Source organism: Diabrotica virgifera, chromosome 10, assembly GCF_917563875.1.
Source record: "Diabrotica virgifera virgifera chromosome 10, PGI_DIABVI_V3a".
Lineage (NCBI taxonomy): Eukaryota > Metazoa > Arthropoda > Insecta > Coleoptera > Chrysomelidae > Diabrotica > Diabrotica virgifera.
In genome coordinates, this window is record NC_065452.1 from 102677172 (window position 1) to 102695927 (window position 18756).

General features: G+C 33.9%; 1 protein-coding gene across 5 annotated transcripts in view; it reads left to right on the forward strand.

Moving 5' to 3' along the window:
* Positions 1-17775, forward strand: part of LOC114329724 (F-BAR domain only protein 2) — a 149559-nt gene extending 131784 nt beyond the window's left edge. For all 5 annotated transcript variants that reach the window (XM_050663446.1, XM_050663447.1, XM_050663448.1 and 2 more), the window contains 2 exons: positions 1394-1596; positions 8843-17775. In XM_050663446.1, coding sequence (XP_050519403.1) covers positions 1394-1596; positions 8843-9158 — 519 coding nt within the window. In that variant the 3' untranslated portion in view covers positions 9159-17775. The remainder of the gene's footprint in view (positions 1-1393; positions 1597-8842) is intronic.
* Positions 17776-18756: the final 981 nt, after the last annotated feature.

Below are 18756 nucleotides of genomic sequence, written 5' to 3' on the forward strand. Positions count from 1 at the left end.
TCTTGCTCAGACGTTCTAGTATTGTGGAGTTTCGAATCTTCCCCACCCAGGAAACTTTTAAAATTCTTCTATAGCACCACATTTCGAAAGCCTCAAGGCGATTTAGGTCGATTTTATTCACAGTCCAGGACTCGACACCGTAAAGTGAGACCGAGAACACGTAGCAGCGAAGTAGGCGGATCCTCAATGCCAATTTTAGGTCTCTGTTACATAACACCTTGGACATCCTTCTAAAAGCGGTTCTAGCGTGCTCTATCCTAGATCTAATTTCACCGTGACTTTCTGCGTTACAATTTACTTAATTGCTGTCCAAGGTAAACGATTTTATCAACTTGCTCAAGTTTGGTATTATTTACATATATAGACAGTTTTATATGCTGTTGTTTACTTATTACGAGTATTTTGGTTTTCCGTATGTTCAGATCCAGACCTGCCTCTCTACAGCTCTCAACGACACTATCAAGTAGTGTTTGCAGATCTTCTTGACTAGAAGCTAGGAGTACTGTATCGTCCTCATATCGCAAATTGTTGATGACTTCACCGTTCACAAGTATTCCTCTTGTTTTTCAGGAAGTGCTTTTTTGAAAATTCTTTCGGAGTAAACGTTGAAAAGCAGGGGTGACAAGAGGCATTCCTGCCGTACTCCTCTTTTAATATTAAGAGCCTGTGATTCCACACCATCTACTAAAACTGATGTTGTTTGATTCCAATATAAATTTTCAATCATTCGAACATCTCTGCCGTCAAAGCCAATGTCTTTTAGAGCTTCGATCAATATAGAGTGCTTAACACGATCAAATGCCTTTGGAAGTCAATAAAACAACAGTATATGTCTACATATATATCGCGACATCTTTAAGTAAGTATGTTCATTCCAAACAGTGCCTCTCTCGTTCCAAACCCGTTAAAGAAACCAAACTGTGTGTCATCCAGGTATTCCTCGCATTTATTGTAGATACGACCATGTATTACCTTCAGAAAAATTTTCAATAAATGGTTTAACAAACTGATGGTTCTATAATCAGCACAGGTTTTTGCTGTTGTCTTCTTAGGTAGGGCTGTAAACAGTGAATTAGACTAACCATTAGGTAGGTAGTTGTCCGCTGGTATAAATGGTATTGAAAAACGAAGTTATAGCCTCTATCTAAAACATTGCTATCATTTATAAGCTTGTATACTTCGGTTGGAATTTCATCAGGACCAGTCGCTCTGCCATCTTCTGATGATTGTATGGCTTTTATTACCTCAGAGCGTGTTATTATTTCAGCCATTGCACGTTCAAAATTCTTAATGTGTGAAACAAGCATAACTTTTTTTCATAAACTTCCCCATATCGTTGCAACTTACGCAGACACATATCTCGCATAGAATGTTTATTTTTAAATATTTTCAGATCAAACCAAAACCAGGAGCAAACTCATGTCCATTCCAACTAGTCGCTTACTGGAAATGTTCAAGTGCCCATACAGATCTAAAAATCGATTATAAGTACAATTCTCATGCCATGAGTTCACCGACTCCTTTGTTGAATGTTACTATAGCAGTACCTGTACCAGGAACAGTAAAGGTTATGCAGACCAAGCCTACAGCTCAATGGTAAGGATGAGAAACTTTTTTTTGATAATAATTCGCTGCAAAACGAAATCAAGGGATGTCTTATATTTCAGCTCATTCAGAGAACGTCATAAACGCCCTTATGTACGTTTCACTCTCATTAGAAATCCTCAGGGTATGTATATATGACTACCTCTGAACGAACTGAAACAAATCCAGTCTCCTAATACCGAAATAAAAGAAAATAACTCGATATCGATGCCGTAGCGACATCTGCTTAAAACAGTTCGAAGTTTTATTTCCGGAGAAATAAAACTTCTAATGAGACCAAGTTTCTGGTTACGCCTGTGCGTGGTTTCTATTACTTGCAAACCAAGCGAATGATAAATAAAAGAAGACAAGGGGAGGTCTAAAAATTGCACCTCACTACCTGCCTATTCATCATGACAAAATTCCAACGAAAACTTGGTGCCGATACTTAGTTACGAGTAAAACTAATACAAAATACTAAGTCTTCAATCTAATAGCACATAAAACAACACAAAAAAATGTCGTTCCACATCCTACCAGACTGAAAACAATGGGAACCTTCTCTGGTAACACCTCCGAGGCTTCTACAATTTGCAAGCGATAACAGATGCTGAGACTAAGGAAGAAGTGGGAATTTTACAATTTATAATTAACGTCCCATCTGCTCAGCACGGTAAAGTTCCAACGAGAATGGTTCCCTTCATACTCCAATCAGAGTAAACATGTAAATAAAAAATGAATAACCATTTTCAATTTCGTTGCAACACGAAACTACAGCCGCATCATTATTCCAGTTCAATCAGAGAGTGCAGCAAGCACCTCTACCGGTTTCGAAACTTATTAGTCTCTCATCAGGAGGCACGTATATGCTGCTCTCTCTGAGAAAACTAGGACAACCCCCGGCGTGCAGTCACTGATTGCAACGAACGAAATGGCAGGGATGCCCTAGCGGCAACTGCTATCAAAAAAACTAAGTCATATAAGCAAAAGACTAATAGCACATAAAACAACACCAAAAAAAATGTTGTTCCACATCCTACCAGACTGAAAACAATGGGAACCTTCTCTGGTAACACCTCCGAGGCTTCTACAATTTGCAAGCCATAACGGATGCTGAGACTAAGGAAGATGGGGGAATTTTACAATTTATAATTAACGTCCCATCTGCTCAGCACGGTAAAGTTCCAACGAGAATGGTTCCCTTCATACTCCAATCAGAGTAAACATGTAAATAAAAAATGAATAACCATTTTCAATTTCGTTGCAACACGAAACTACAGCCGAATCATTATTCCAGTTCAATCAGAGAGTGCAGCAAGCACCTCTACCGGTTTCGAAACTTATTAGTCTCTCATCAGGAGGCACGTATATGCTGCTCTCTCTGACAAAACTAGGACAACCCCGGCGTGCAGTCACTGATTGCAACGAACGAAATGGCAGGGATGCCCTAGCAGCAACTGCTATCAAAAAAACTAAGTCATATAAGCAAAAGACTAATAGCACATAAAACAAAACCAAAAAAAATGTTGTTCCACATCCTACCAGACTGAAAACAATGGGAACCTTCTCTGGTAACACCTCCGAGGCTTCTACAATTTGCAAGCCATAACGGATGCTGAGACTAAGGAAGATGGGGGAATTTTACAATTTATAATTCACGTCCCATCTCCTCAGAGCGGTAAAGTTCCAAGGAGAATGGTTCCCTTCATACTCCAATCGAGTAAACATGTAAATCAAAAATGAATATATATTTTCAAAAAAAAACCTTTTTACCACATAGTGGTGTAAGGCGACAATACATTACATTATGTTACATTATAATACAATACAAAAACAACTTAATCTTAAAGGACATCGCACACATCTTATGGAAAATATAATGTCACTCAAATTGAATAAAATTTATACGAATAGATTCGTTTTAAATTAACGGTCAAATCTTATCATTGCGCCAACTTTATATTTTCAATAATAAGAGCAGAAATTGATATAAATAAATCTGGAATCAAATGGGTACGTGCATAAGTTAGAGAGAGAAAAAATATTTTAAAACACCCAAATTGTCGGTACTCCATAAATCAGCGGATTAGTTTCACTAATCCGCTTAGGCCCAGCGGGGTTTTAAGCTCTTTTGAATAGCACCCAGAGCAATAGTGATGGTAACTGACCCTTTTACTGACTCAAAAAATGTGATTTCGATAAACTTTAATTGCAATTTGCGCCGTAATTATACGTAATTAAGAGTTGGCGCAATGATAAGATTTGACCGTTACTTTAAAACGAATCTATTCGTATAAGTTTTATTGAATTTGAGTGACATTATATTTTCCATAAGATATGTGCGATGTCCTTTAACTAATAACTGCTATACATTTATATTATGTACAAATTTGACCCATTCCTTCTTATTTCTAGCCAGCGTCCTTGCTTCTATCCACGTTGTTCCCCTTTTCTCGATTATTTTGCCTAGTGTTCTATCCCATGTTTGTCGTGGTCTACCTTTCTTCTTTCTTCTTCGCGTTTTTGCCTGCCAAATTTCTTTCACCGGTTTTGTCTGATCCATTCTCTGAAGATGACCCCACCAACTGAGTTGCCTTCTCTCTATAAATTCTAACGTTGACTCGATTTCCAGATCTTCTCTTATTTGAGTGTTTCGTAGTCTATCTCTTTTGGTAACTCCTCAAACTCGTCTAAGGTATTTCATTTCTACTGCCTGTATTTTACTCTTTTGTCGTTCTGTTAGTACCCATGACTCGCAACCAAAGGTTAATACAGGTCTATATATTGACTTGAACACATTAATTTTTGTTTTTCGTGTTATTTATTTTTTATTTATGAATTTATTGCTCATTGCATGGTATAGGTTCATTGTTTTTTGAATTCTGTTATTAATTTCTGTTTCCTGTCTTCCGTTGTCTTCTAATTCTACTCCTAAGTATTGGAATGTTCGTGCTTGTTCTATATTTACTTCTACTTTTATGTTTATCTTTTCTTCTTCTTCTTTTTCCCCATAACCATAAATTTTGTTTTATTTTTATTAAGTGTCATTCCATATTTTTTTAGTGTTTCATTCCATATTTCTATATTTCTTTGTAGTTGTTTCTCATTTTCGGCCAATATGACGACGTCATATTGGCCGAATGCTCCTTCTGAACGGCCAATATGACGACGTCGGCGAATGCTCCTTCTGAAATGTCTACTCTTCTTAAATTTCTATAACCCACATGCATTTTTTTCACTTTTACTTTACATTCTTTAATTAGCTCATCCATGTAAATTATAAATAGTGTTGGACTTAATCCTCCTCCTTGTCTCAGTCCCTTGTTCGTAGTAAATGGTTTTGATGTTCTGATGATATAATTCACATTGTTGTTGTAAATGTTCTTAATTACCCTGATCATTTTGTTACTTATGCCTCTCTTCTCTAATATTTCCCATAATTTTTGCCTTGGTACCGTGTCAAAAGCCTTTTCAAGATCTATGTAAGCCATATACATTTTTTTTCTCCTGTTGCTGATAATACCCTGGTGCTTTTCCGTTTTTCATTTCTGCAATAGCTTCTTGCAGTTCATTTATGGTTATAGGGTCTACATTGTCTACTTCTATTCTTTGGTTCTCTACATTGTTTTCTTCTTGATAGCTGTGAGTTTGTAGTAGCTCTTGGAAATATTCTCTCCATCTGTTCATTATTTCATTTTCTTCTGTAAGAATTTCGCCAGTTTTATTGTTTATGTTTTTTATTTCTTGATTTTTTTCTTTTCTCATTGATTTTAATAGTCCATAGAACAGTTTTTGGTTCTCTTTACTGTTTTTTTTTCATATTTTCTCCAAATTCTGTCCATTTGTCCTTCTTTGCCTTTGTAACCAGTTCTTTTACTAGTCTCCTGTGTGTTTTATATTCTTCATATTTTTCTGGTGTTTTGTTTTATAAGTATATTTTTCAAGCATTTTGCTTTCTTTTATTGCTCTTTTTACTTGTTCCGCATACTTCTGTCGCCGTATTTAGTATTATCTCTTTGAAGTAGTTCCATAATTGTTCAGCGTTTTGACTCTCTCTATTTTCTTTAGTATTTTCTAGTTTTTGATGTATGATCATCTGGTACGTCTCAGAATTCTCTGTATTTCTCAACTTAGGTATATGACCTAATAGTTTCATATTCTTTCTTCATTTCTTGCATTTTGTGAGTGTTGTTATTATCTGACATATTTTGTTTTATTTTCATTATTACTAAATAGTGGTCACTCCCTATTTCTGGACCCCTTCTAACTTTTGTGTCTATTACGTTTTTCTTGTTAATTTTTTCTACTAACATGTAATCAATTATCGATTTTTCTTCTCTACTTTTAACTTCTCTTGTGTATTTGTGTATGTTTTTGTGTTCAAAAAATGTATTAGTTATTACTAAATTGTGCATCATACAGAAATCTAGCATTCTTATACCATTACTGTTTCATGCTGTTTCTCCATATTTTCCTAATACCTCTTTATATTCATGGTTATTTGCTCCTACTCTGCTATTAAAGTCTCCTGCTAAAAATATATCTCCTTTTGCTTGTTCCGTGACCAATGCTAATTCTTCCCAGAATTTATCCTTATTATAAGCCGAGTCGTCTTCGTTTGGACCATATACAATTATTATTGTTTTTAGATTCTTGCCTTTATCTTTCATTTCAACCGATAGTATTCTCTCTGACCAGGCTTTCCAGTTACTTATTTGGTCTGTTAGTCTGGTGTGCACTATGCATCCCACCCCTGCCGCTGCTCTTTTGTTTTCTTTTATTCCACTATATATTAAGACATTATCATTTTCTGTTTTTACCATTCCTTGTCCTTTTTTCTTAGTTTCAGTTATTGTTAGTATATCTAGTCCTGTTTCTTCAAACTCCATCTCCAGTTCTTTTTCTTTGCCTTGTATACTTCTAATATTCCAGGTTCCCAGCATCCACATTTCTTATCTGTTCTCCTTGTTTCTTTCTTCCTCTTTTCTTTTTTGTCCTTCTCTTTCCTGTCGTTTATGATTTATTGTACTTGTATCCTTATCCATTGCCATGTTCGTTACCTTATGTTCCAGTCTATCATTTACTCTTAGTTTTTTGTTTGTTTTAGTTTTCTTTCGTTCCTGTTCCATTTCCACTCTTCCTTTCCTATAGTTAGTTTGTTGAACCCAATTCTCACTAGATTCCCTTTCATTTTTTCTTCCTTGGCTCTGTCTTATATTTTTCTGCATTTCTCTTTCTGTTGCAGTTAGGTCGTGATTAATATATATGCGTTGGTCTCTAATTTTTTGCAGCTTGGATTTATTTTGCATGATTTTTTCTTTGTCTTCCGCATTATCAAACTCCAGCTTACATATTCTGTCTCCTATTTTTCTCGCTGTTTTACCTGAACTTGTACTTCTAATTTTTTCGCAAGAAAATTGGTCATAGTATTTTTTAATGTTTTTGAGTCTTCTGTCTGTATTTGGAGGCCGGTTATCACCACATTATTTTCTTTCTTTTCTTTTTCTATTCTCTCCACGTTTTGCTTCAAGCTGCTTACTTCTCGTTTCATCATCTCGTTTTCTTTTTTCATTCTTTCGTATTCTTCTTTTATAAATTGGTGTTTCTGATTTATTTGATTAACTTCATGTCGCATTTCTTTCTGCTCTCTTCGCATTTCTTTTGTATCACTCCTCATTTCTTGCATTTCTTTTCTCATCTCATTCATCAACTCCAATAGTTTGTCGATCTTTTCATCTTTATTATGTTTAACTGGTGTTCTATTTGTCTTCTTACTTATTTCAAAAAGCTCTCTTTCTTTTCCATTATCTTCTCTCCTCCTTTTAGAAGTAGAATCATCAGTTGAATCACTGTCTAAATTAGAGTTAAACATGGTCTATATTGGAATAATTAATAATTTGATAATATTCAATTCAAGTCTAAAATTTAATAAATTTTACTATGCCTAAGTACGGCTCTGTTCACTTTTACTGTCTATCAATAAAATTCCAATAATATTCGCGATTTACGCAAAGTCAGCCATTTCATCCATTCGGAGCTGTATTTGCATATTAAAAATTTAATTATATATTTCACTTTGTCTTGTAGTCTTTTAAACACTTACCCTATTTTATTATGTGGTTGGGTCGACTATTTATAACAGAATCACTTTACACTAAACTTTTGTAATAAGTTCACTTGAAACCACCCAAAATTGAGTTTAATTTCGCAGCTAATTACTACACTTGTATTGTTGGCGAAAGCAGGACCGGACCATTTTCAATTTCGTTGCAACACGAAACTACAGCCGCATCATTATTCCAGTCCAATCAGAGAGTGCAGCAAGCACCTCTACCGGTTTCGAAACTTATTAGTCTCTCATCAGGAGGCACATATGCTGCTCTCTCTGACTGCACGCCGGGGTTTGTCCTAGTTTTGTCAGAGAGAGCAGCATATGTGCCTCTTGATGAGAGACTAATAAGTTTCGAAACCGGTAGAGGTACTTGCTGCACTCTCTGATTGAACTGGGATAATGATGCGGCTGTAGTTTCGTGTTGCAACGAATTTGAAAATTGTTATTCATATTCATTTTTGATTTACATGTTTACTCTGATTGGAATATGAAGGGAGCCATTCTCATTGGAACTTTACCGCGCTGAGTAGATGGGACGTGAATTATAAATTGTAAAATTCCCTCATCTTCCTTAGTCTCAGCATCCGTTATGGCTTGCAAATTGTAGAAGCCTCGGAGGTGTTACCAGAGAAGATTGCCATTGTTTTCAGTCTGGTAGGATGTGGAACAACATTTTTTGGTGTTGTTTTATGTGCTATTAGATTGAAGACTTATGTCTTTTGCTAGCAGTTGCCGCTAGGGCATCCCTGCCATTTCGTTCGTTGCAGTCCGTGACTGCACGCCGGGGTTTGTCCTAGTTTTGTCAGAGAGAGCAGCATATGTGCCTCGTGATGAGAGATTAATAAGTTTCGAAACCGGTAGAGGTGCTTGCTGCACTCTCTGAACTGGAATATGTTGCGGCTGTAGTTTCGTGTTGCAACGAAATTGAAAATGGTTATTCATTTTTAATACAAAATAATTCGCTGCAAAACGAAATCCAGAGACGTCTCATATTTCAGTTCGTTCAGAAAGCGTCATAAACTCCCTTACGTACGTTTGACTCTCATTAGAGATCCTCAGAGGGTTTATAAATATGACTACCTCTGAACGAACTGAAAACTGATATGTAGCTGATAGGAATATTTATTTCTGTTTGTTCTCTTTTAGGCCTAATGAACATAACCGGATTATTTGGAAGTTCACTGAGCTCTCCCAACACTCCGAGAATCATGGAGTAGGTTCAGTTGCCGCTCGTTATGATCTTGAAAACGGTCCTGGGTCTCCACAAACTGTGATTATTCAGTTCAACTGCGAAGGAACAACTCTCTCAGGAATTGATTTCCAACTAGTAGGTCCCGGCTATCGGCTATCCCTAGTCAAACGAAGGTTCGTTTCTGGAAAATATATTTGTGATGGTGATCAGAAATTCGGTTCAGGAACTGGTACGCCATCCACATCTTCTGTTGACGAACGAAATTGCTAGCATTCCTACATATCCTGTGCAATACCCATTATCTGTTTGGTTTTAATACATTATTATTTTTTATTTATGACAATTTCCATGTTAAATAGCATATAGCAGGGGTGGCCAAGCTCATTGACACTTGGGGCCACTTTTCACAAGTTACAATTTTTCGCGAGCCTCAATTAACCCACTAACCGCCAAGGTATGAAATATGTAAGTTTTTTATAAAAATGATAAGGTATGCGACCCAAATAAGGCCCGCGTTATTTAATTATTTTTAAATAATTATCAAATATTCTACTTAATTACTCAAAGCAGTGGAAAACGAATGGAAGGTTTATGCTCTTTTATTTTACTATGGTAAAGTTTATCCAATTTTAATGCATTTAAAATGATAACGGTTTTTGCAAAAGCCGTGTTGTGGCCTTATTGGGTACAATGATTCCAAAAATGGTCCACTAGTTAATCCAAATAACGCCCACCTGTTTTTTAATTGTTTTATTTTGTTCATTTATTTGATTTATGATCTTAGATGTTTATAAAATCAGATACATATTGTTAACTGTTTTTGGGATATTTTATTGCAAGATATCCATTAAATAAAGGCATGTATTAAATCAGAAACACGTTTATTAACCTTTAAGAAATTTTAGAGTTTTGTAATAATCTGCAGCCTACAAATCACACTTTGGACAAAAAAATGTAGGTATTTTGTTTCTGCTTATTAGTCCTAAACATTCTTCGTAAACATATTTAAGGCGATTTGTGCACAGCCTCATATCTGCTATTCTGTCCTCTTGACATAAGTAGCAAAACCAGCTATCTTCTTTTTCTCCTGCATTACCTTAGACTGCATGCTACTTGGACCTGCTTGAAGAGTATCTATCTTTTAAGGAAGGTTTAATTTTTCCTTTATTTTGCTTGTCATTGAGTGATTTTAGTTTTATATCTTCTCCTTTTTTCGGTTTCGTCTCTTTTCCCCCATCCTTAGTAGGTTTTTGTCTTGATTTTTATCGTCCTTAGTAGTAAATAGAGCTTTAGTTACTGTAACAGCTCTATATATGTGATTTTGCTCGTGGCTGGACAATTGTCTTTTTCACTTTAGGGGTAGGAAGAATTTCCTAAAAAAAAGTGTGAAAAGATAAGATGTCAGAAACTGAAGTTGTACTTGAATCTGAAGAATAAATCTTAGGAGGAGATTTTTTTTCTTGATCTCGCTCTTGTATCATTGGTGTCTTAGTACCTACTGCTATTGGCCCTCGATTTTGAGGTGTTTCTTCATTATTTACGTTATGTCGCCTGGAAAGTTCAGATGTAGTAAATGCTTGTTCCGGGATAACATTAGAATAGATGCCTGTGGCACGAAACCCAAAAGCAGCTCTTGGCCAGACTTTGGAAAATATTTTTCCGAAAATTCTTTTATTAATCGTACGCTCTTGGTCAGTTTTTGTGATGGCCCAGTACAACAAAACCTTTTGGTCCCAATATTCTTCAAAAGTCGCAAATACAGATTTGTCCATGGGCTGTAGCTCGTGGGTGGTGCCAGGAATAAAAAAGTATGTAATTCCGTTTAAGTCAGCTGCATCAACAATACCTGCGTCTAAGTGAGACTTAGCTCCATTGAAAATAAGTAAAACGGGACCTTGCAGTTTGAACTTTGCAAAGTGATGCACCCATTTTATAAAGGTTGATGTTAATGTTGTCATTGATCCTTTCTCTGTCATTTCAATGGTCTAACCAGCTGGAAGATTAATTTGCCATTTGGGCTGCATTCTTTATCCTTTGAAGATAATCATTGAAGGTATGACTTGGCCTAGTGCGTTTTCACATGAAACTATGTTAACATTTTCACCATGTTCAGGGGCAACCATATGTACCCTTACGCAGAAGCTATACACCAAGCTTCAGACAAAACGAAGACCCAAGAATTTTTTGGATCCAAAATTGAGTGGTTTCAAATGGAATCACTCGTAGGTATACTAAAAAAATTTCATTTAAAAAAGGTATTAAGAACGATTTAAAAAGACTCTGGTGTATATAGTCATCAAAACTGACTTTAAATAAATAAACATTGCTGAAACTATACAGGCACCAAATAAGACCCGTGGGTCTTGCTTAGGACTCTACCGGTGGGCCGTAATAGGAACAGCTTCTTTACCCATGTCTTGTTCTATATTTTTATGAAAAACTATAAATACTTGAACGTTACAGTAGATTATTTTAAATGATGTCTATTGTACAAATTATAAACTAACAGATCGTATACAGGGTGTTTCATTAACAATTGTCCATATCGTAACTGGAGAAACCTTAGCACAAAATACGAAGATTTAACCCAAAACACTTAAATAAAATATTCTTCCTTACCGAGATACAGAGTGTTTTATTACAAATGTTCTAAAAGGATTTTAGCCCATTGTTAAAGCACCTTTTGTTTAAACTTGACACACAGTTCACACATGTTAGGATACTTTAACTAGTGTTAAAAGATAGTTTTCCACTGTTACCAGAGGCGTGCTGTAGGGATATTTACTTCCTTTTCGCCCCTTTCCCCCTTACAATCTACGCCACTGTCGTAATAATCAGTTCAGCATGTTTTCTTGATACTTCGTTACTTTTTACGTAAGTAGAGTAAGTAGGTTTCAAGTTATTTGCGTTTTAATGCAATGGATTCAATAAAATTATGTATTTTAGACACGTAATCTTATTGAGTGTAGTTTAAAATACATAGTCTTATGGAGTCCATTATCTTTAAACGGAAATAACTTGAAAACTACTTACTTTATCGCAATGAGACAAAAGGATGATATTTATGTAAAAAGTAACAAGGAATCAAAAAAAACATGCTGAAATGATTATTACGACAGTGGCATAGATTGTGAGGGGGAAAAGAGGCGAAAATGAAGTATATTATATCCCTACAGTATGTTTCTGGTAACAGCGGAAAACTATCTTTTAACACTAGTTAAAGTATCCTAGCATGTGTAATCTGTGTGTCAAGTTTGAACAAAAAATATTAAAAGGTGCTTTAACAATGGGCTAAAATCATTTCAGAACATTTGTAATAAAACACTCTGTATCTCGGTAAGGAAGAATATTTTATTTAAGTGTTTTGGGTTAAATCTTCGTATTTTGGGCTAAGGTTTCTCCAGTTACGATATGGGCAATTACTAATGAAACACCCTGTATAACCAATTATCCATCACTTTTACTTCGAATGTTTACTACATCACTTTTACTTCGAAACTTATCAGTAAATTCATAAATACCTGAAAATAGTAGTTTGATGTACGCCTAGCGTGTGTGGACAAGCAACTGTCACCAACATGGCGTAATCACACATCACACTTAAACTCAATTTAAGTTCAGATTTATCCATTAGATGCCAGTAGCGTCCAGAGACAAACATCACCTTGAGAAATATTCAATTTTGTTGAGTAAAAACAATCGCTGGGCTTTATTTGGAACTGGGCCTCATTTGAGTCGGGTACCTTATTAGTTATTTATGATCTTTTAAAGACAAACTTGGATATAATCTTTTTTAGGTTACAGGGTGTTCTTAAAAGTGAGCCGCTGAGAGCAAAAGTGGTGTAAGTCAAAGAATCAAGTTCTCATCAAATTAGTGCTCTACTAGAAACTCTGTACACACGAAGGTTTTTATGGAATTTGTTGTTTGTACAAGTGAATGTATACTATATTGCTCATGCTTATAGTATGTATTTTTACGTAATAATTTCCATAATGGAGATTTTATTAGCCTCTCAAATGACTTCACCACTTTTGCAGTAATATTACTAAATAGTAATGACTTACGCTACTTTTACAACAAATATGTTGAATTAATATTTGCCGTTTATGATTTTCATTAAACTGGTGTAAGACTAAATTTAGATACAGAATATTTTTTATTGCTAGAAGATTAAAAAAATAATAAGAGAAACTCTTATAAAGGGAAATCCATCATTTTTAAATTTTAGAATTTATTTAAAATTTAAAAATGATGAAATATTAATTAAAAGTAAGATTATGTTTATATTTTGTTTTTAAATATATGTAGTTATAATCCAGTAGAAAGTTTAATCGAGCTATATAAAGCAAATTGATTATATATGTCCAAATAATTTTTTAAACAAATTATTATTCATTCATAAAAAACTTATGTGCCAAAGGATGTTATACTAATAATTCTTCATTTAACATATTTAATATTCCTTTGCCTAACCCTCTTCTGTTGGTCCATTTTTTTTTCCATAATATACGGTTTTTTTAAGAAGTGTATGATCTTTTTTCTTAATTGTCATAATAAATCATTATTACATTATTAAAGCTACTGCACATAATTTTAGCTAATTTTTAATATCATTATTTACCTGCTTGTTTTATTTACATACTCTAATAATAAAACAAACTTCAGGTAGGTTAAGTTATCAATACAAAATTGCATGCCTACATGCTAATTTAAAATAAAGATAGTTGCAAACACAGACCCACATACTAAATTGACTCGCGCGACTATCTAATATTTTTAGTACTGAAATTAGCATAATAGCAAACAGGTCTTACACCACTTTTGCTCTCACGGCTCAAATAATGTTGCATTTTCACATCAACGGCGGAATCTGTTAACAAATTAATGAAATGCACTTTTATGAATTATGAGATTTATTCAAAAATTATTAAAAGTACAAAAGTAGAAAACCTAAATAGAATATTTCTAAAAAACTATAAAACATAATATTGCAATTTATGGAAGCTGTCAAAACATACAGAGTGTAAATGTACATTGCACTTTTGACATATATGGTTTGGCTTTTACATTGTCTGCATTTTTTCTTGGTTTTTCATGGTGTTGTATTACGATGTGGTTTACTTTGTCATTCTCATTTGTTTTGGTAATTCTGAATTTGTTGGCCTTCCTCGTCCTTTGTATTTAGGAGCTGATGTACCCTCATCCTCGCTGGCTGAGAATAAATTACCGTCTTCTGATTTTATGAGCGCCATAACAATATAAGAGTGGAATTATAATTGCGATATTTTAGAATAATTTGCCAATTTATAAATTTTCCATGCATTGACGAATGTACTGTCTATAATATTTATAAAAAGAGGCCACCGCCATTTCTTTCCTCTTACTCTTATACGTTAATTGGCTATGCCGTTATCGTGTAAATCAACATCAACACTCCCAGAACAAATTGGCAAATGACTACAATATCGCAATTACAGTTTCGCTCTTAACGCGCTTATAAAATCAAAAGAAGGTAATTCATCCTCAGCCAGCGAAGATGAGCGTACATCAGCTTCTACATACAAAGGACAAGGAAGGCCAACCAATTCAGAATTGCCGAAAGAATTAGAGCTGACAAAGTGATCCACATTGTAATACCGCAATCTGAGAAGTCAAGAAAAAGATGCAGACAATGTAAAAGCCAAACCATAAACATATACAGGGTGTCCCGGAAAATAGTGCGTTCCTTAAAGGTATAGGTAAAAGGCACCATGTAGAACAAAAAACTCTTATAACATTTTTTTCTAAATGCAACCGTTTGACCAAAAAATTAAAATGCATTTTGGTATTCAAATTTAAATCTGACAACTATGTGCGGTACGCAAATTTAAGCATAGACAGTCCCATGTAAATAGATAGAAGACAGATAGTAAACAGATAGTTTTAAAGAATCCTGTTTGTTTAGTGTCAATGTCGAAAATGTTTTCGAATCGTGAGTGTATTACCTATTATGTTATTACGTTGATTATTTATGGCAGATCACTAAATGGAGAGGCATACTATAATTAATTTCTTTCAAAATGTTTTGTGGTTTACCTGGAACATCTATTCGGTATAGTAATTATTTTCAAGTAAGTACAACTTAATTATTTCAGTTCACAAGTAAACAAATTACTGAGACATTATCTGGGGTATTTAAGTTCCACTATAAACTATGTAATTTAGTTAAAGCCCTCAGCAATACTCAACATTCAACACATTTAAACCTTAGTAAATACATAATACTAGTTCAGTTAAAAGATGTGTAATTCGTTTAAAATTATGCAATAGGTATTTCAATACATTTCAAAAGAAAAAATGTTAGTAAACAAATAGTAAATAAATACCTACTATTAGGTTGGATTGTTTTTAAATACTGTAAATCACAAACGAGTTCTTATCTGTTATTATTCCGTAGTGCGTACGATGTTGCCAGTTTATTAAAATTTCCAAAAATTAAAATACAGGTATATGGAAAACAATGTTATCTTTTTTTGGAAATGGTTAACTTTAGAAAAAAATGGTATAGGACTTTTTTGTTCTAAATTGTGTATTCTCTCCATACCTTAAAGGAACGCACTATTTTCCGGGACACCCTGTATGTGCCAAAAGTGCAATGTACATTTACACTCTGTATGTTTTGACAGCTTTCATAAATTGTAATATTAAGTTTTATAGTTTTTTAGAAATATTTTATTTAGTTTTACTACTTTTGTACTTTTAATTTTGAAATAAATCTCATAATCCATAAAAGTGTAAAAATTATTTCATTAATTTTTTAACAGATTCTGTCATAGATGTGAAAACACAACTATAAGTTTGAATGCAATTAAATTTTTTGATTTGGTTATTACTAAATATGCAGTGTATACTTTATAAAAATTTTGTAAACCAGTATATGTATAAGCAAAGAGAAAATTTTACAAGAAGATTATATAGTCATGACTAATCACTTAAAAAATAGCGAAAGTAATTTTTTTTATAAATTATAAACAGTTAAATACAGAGAAGGGCTAAATTAAGGAATAAATTAATTTTCTCTAAAATGGACGACTTTAGAGAAAAATCCCGAAACAGGTCGATTTTGATGTTTAAATTAAAATTTTTTGGCATATATTTCATACTAGTGACGTCATTCATCTGGGCGTGATGACGTAATCGATGATTTTTTTAAATGAGAATAGGTGCCGTGTGGCACCTCATTTGAAAAGGTGTTCAATTCTCTATTCAATAATATAAACATTAATATCATTATTTATACAGGGTGGCCAAAAAACAAATTTTTAAATTAAATTAATTGACGAAAAAAGAAGAATGTATGCAATTTATTTAACTCAAAATACATTCTATCACTGTCAGAAAATAGGAAATAATGTTTATTTGGCAAATAAACATTGCTTTTCGCTTAAATTAAATGTTCAAACTGCCAAGTGGTAGGTGGGATTTAAGGTTGGATAGCTGTTTGTGATTTAATTTAAGCGAAAAGAAATGTTTTTTTCTGAAATAAGCATTTTTTTCTATTTACTGACAGCAATACAATGTATTTTTAGTTAAATAAATTACATACATTCTTCTTTTTGCGGCAATTAATTTAATTCAAAAATTATTTTTTTGGTCACCCTCTATAAATAATGATATTATTATTTATATTACTGAATAGAGAATTTAACACCGTTTCAAATGAGGTGCCACACGACCCCTATTCCCATTTAAAAAAATCATTGATTACGTCATCTCGCCCAGATGGATGACGTCACTAGTATGAAATATATGCAAAAAAATTGTAATTTAAAAATAAAAATCGACCTGTTTCGCGATTTTTCTCCAAAGTCGTCCATTTTAGATAAAATTAATTTATTCCATAATTTAGCCCCTCTCTGTATATTTGTTCTATAAAATATTTCAATGTCATTAAACCTTTAAGAATTAAAACACATGAAGAATATTCTAAAAAAATACTTTCAAAATGTTGCGTTTTCGCATCTACGGCGCTTAATGGGTTAAATACGTATTCAAAAAGTATATTGTAAAGAAAGTATTTACAATTTTTTTAACAGAAATTTTATTTATTGAAAGCAGAAATAAAATTATGTACTAAATATTAGAACTTAATTACCTCCATTTATTTTCCTTCTTTTAACAATTACTTACAATGTGGTGAATAATTTGTGGCAGCACTTTTCAGTAAATCTTTTAAATGCTGGTTATTTAATACTGGTCGGTGTTCGGATGTCACGTATTTTAAAATGGAACAAAATTGTCCACACAAGTACGTTGTTCTTAATATGGAAATAATTCGACAAGCATCCTTTTTTAATTTAGGGTACTTCGATTCTGGTGCAAATTTCCAAAATTCGGTAATCGGCGTCGACTTATAATATTATATTCGAGCTTGATCTTCTTGCTTCTCCATTAATTTAAATTCTCCAGATGTTGTTTTGATCATATATTGGTAATAAAAAATTCATTCTATCCGTAGCAAGAGTTATACAAATCAGTTTGGAGTCGGTTGATTACTGACTTTTATGTCACGCCACTCTTAATGCTCATTCGCGCAGTTTTCGATGTGTCATATCATTCTTAGCTTGGATGGAAATGGAATTTGTTACAAAGTTGCATTTAGTCTTTCATATTTGTTATCAGTAATTTAAAACACATTTTGAAACACATAGCATGGAACGATATTTTTTTTCTTAATATAACACAAAATTGAAAACGAACTCAGGTACATTTTTTATCGAAGGCCACAAGTAATCAAAAATTTAAAAAGCCGCATCTGGCTCGCGAGTCGCAGTTTGGCCACCCCTGGCATATAATATATAGTTTATGAATGCTATTTTATAATTAAATAAAGGATAAAGCACTTTATTTTTGTTTTTAATTTCCCCGTTTTTCACCTTAAACAGATTTTATCTTGATTTACAATTGCAATATCTTCTCATCAATATGGTAGACATAAAGCTAAAAAACACAAAAAAAAACTAAGTTTTCAATCTAATAGCACATAAAACAACATCCAAAAATGTTACCCTGCATCCCACCAGACTGAAAACAATGGGAACCTTCTCTGGTAACACCTTCGAGGCTTCTACAATTTGCAAGCCATAACGGATGCTGAGACTAAGATGAGGGAATTTTACTTTTATTTGAGGGACTTTTACTTCCTTAGTCTCAGCATCCGTTATGGCTTGCAAATTGTAGAAGCCTCTGAGGTGTTACCAGAGAAGGTTTCTATTGTTTTCAATCTGGTAGGATGTAGGGTAACATTTTTTGATGTTGTCTTATGTGCTATTAGATTGAAAACTTAGTTTTTTGATAGCAGTTGCCGCTAGAGCATCCCTGCCATTTCGTTCGTTGCAATCCGTAACTGCACGCCGCGGCCGGGGTTTGTCCTGGATGAGAAACTAATAAGTTTCGAAACCGGTAGAGGTGCTTGCTGCACTCTATGATCGAACTGGAATAATGATGCGGCGGCTGTAGTTTCGTGTTGCAACGAAATTGAAAATGGTTATTCATTTTTGATAAAGCTAAAAGTTTTAAAATACAAGTATAAAATATATGACACTGCATTTTTATAATTTAAAAACATATTTGCTCAGGGACATCTAGACTACATTCGATCCAGAAAGTCGGGTAAACCAACTGCATTACATCCAAAAAGTAAAGTAAATCGTCATTGATGTTCATCATCATCATTGGCTCTACAACTTATGGTGGATCTTGGCCTGTTCCAGAATCAGCTTCCATTCCTTCCTATCCCTCGCCTTGGTTTTCCAATTTCGTACTCTAAAACTCTTCAGTCGTCTTCCACCTGGTCCTTAAATCGTTCTCTGGGCCTGCCTCTTCTCA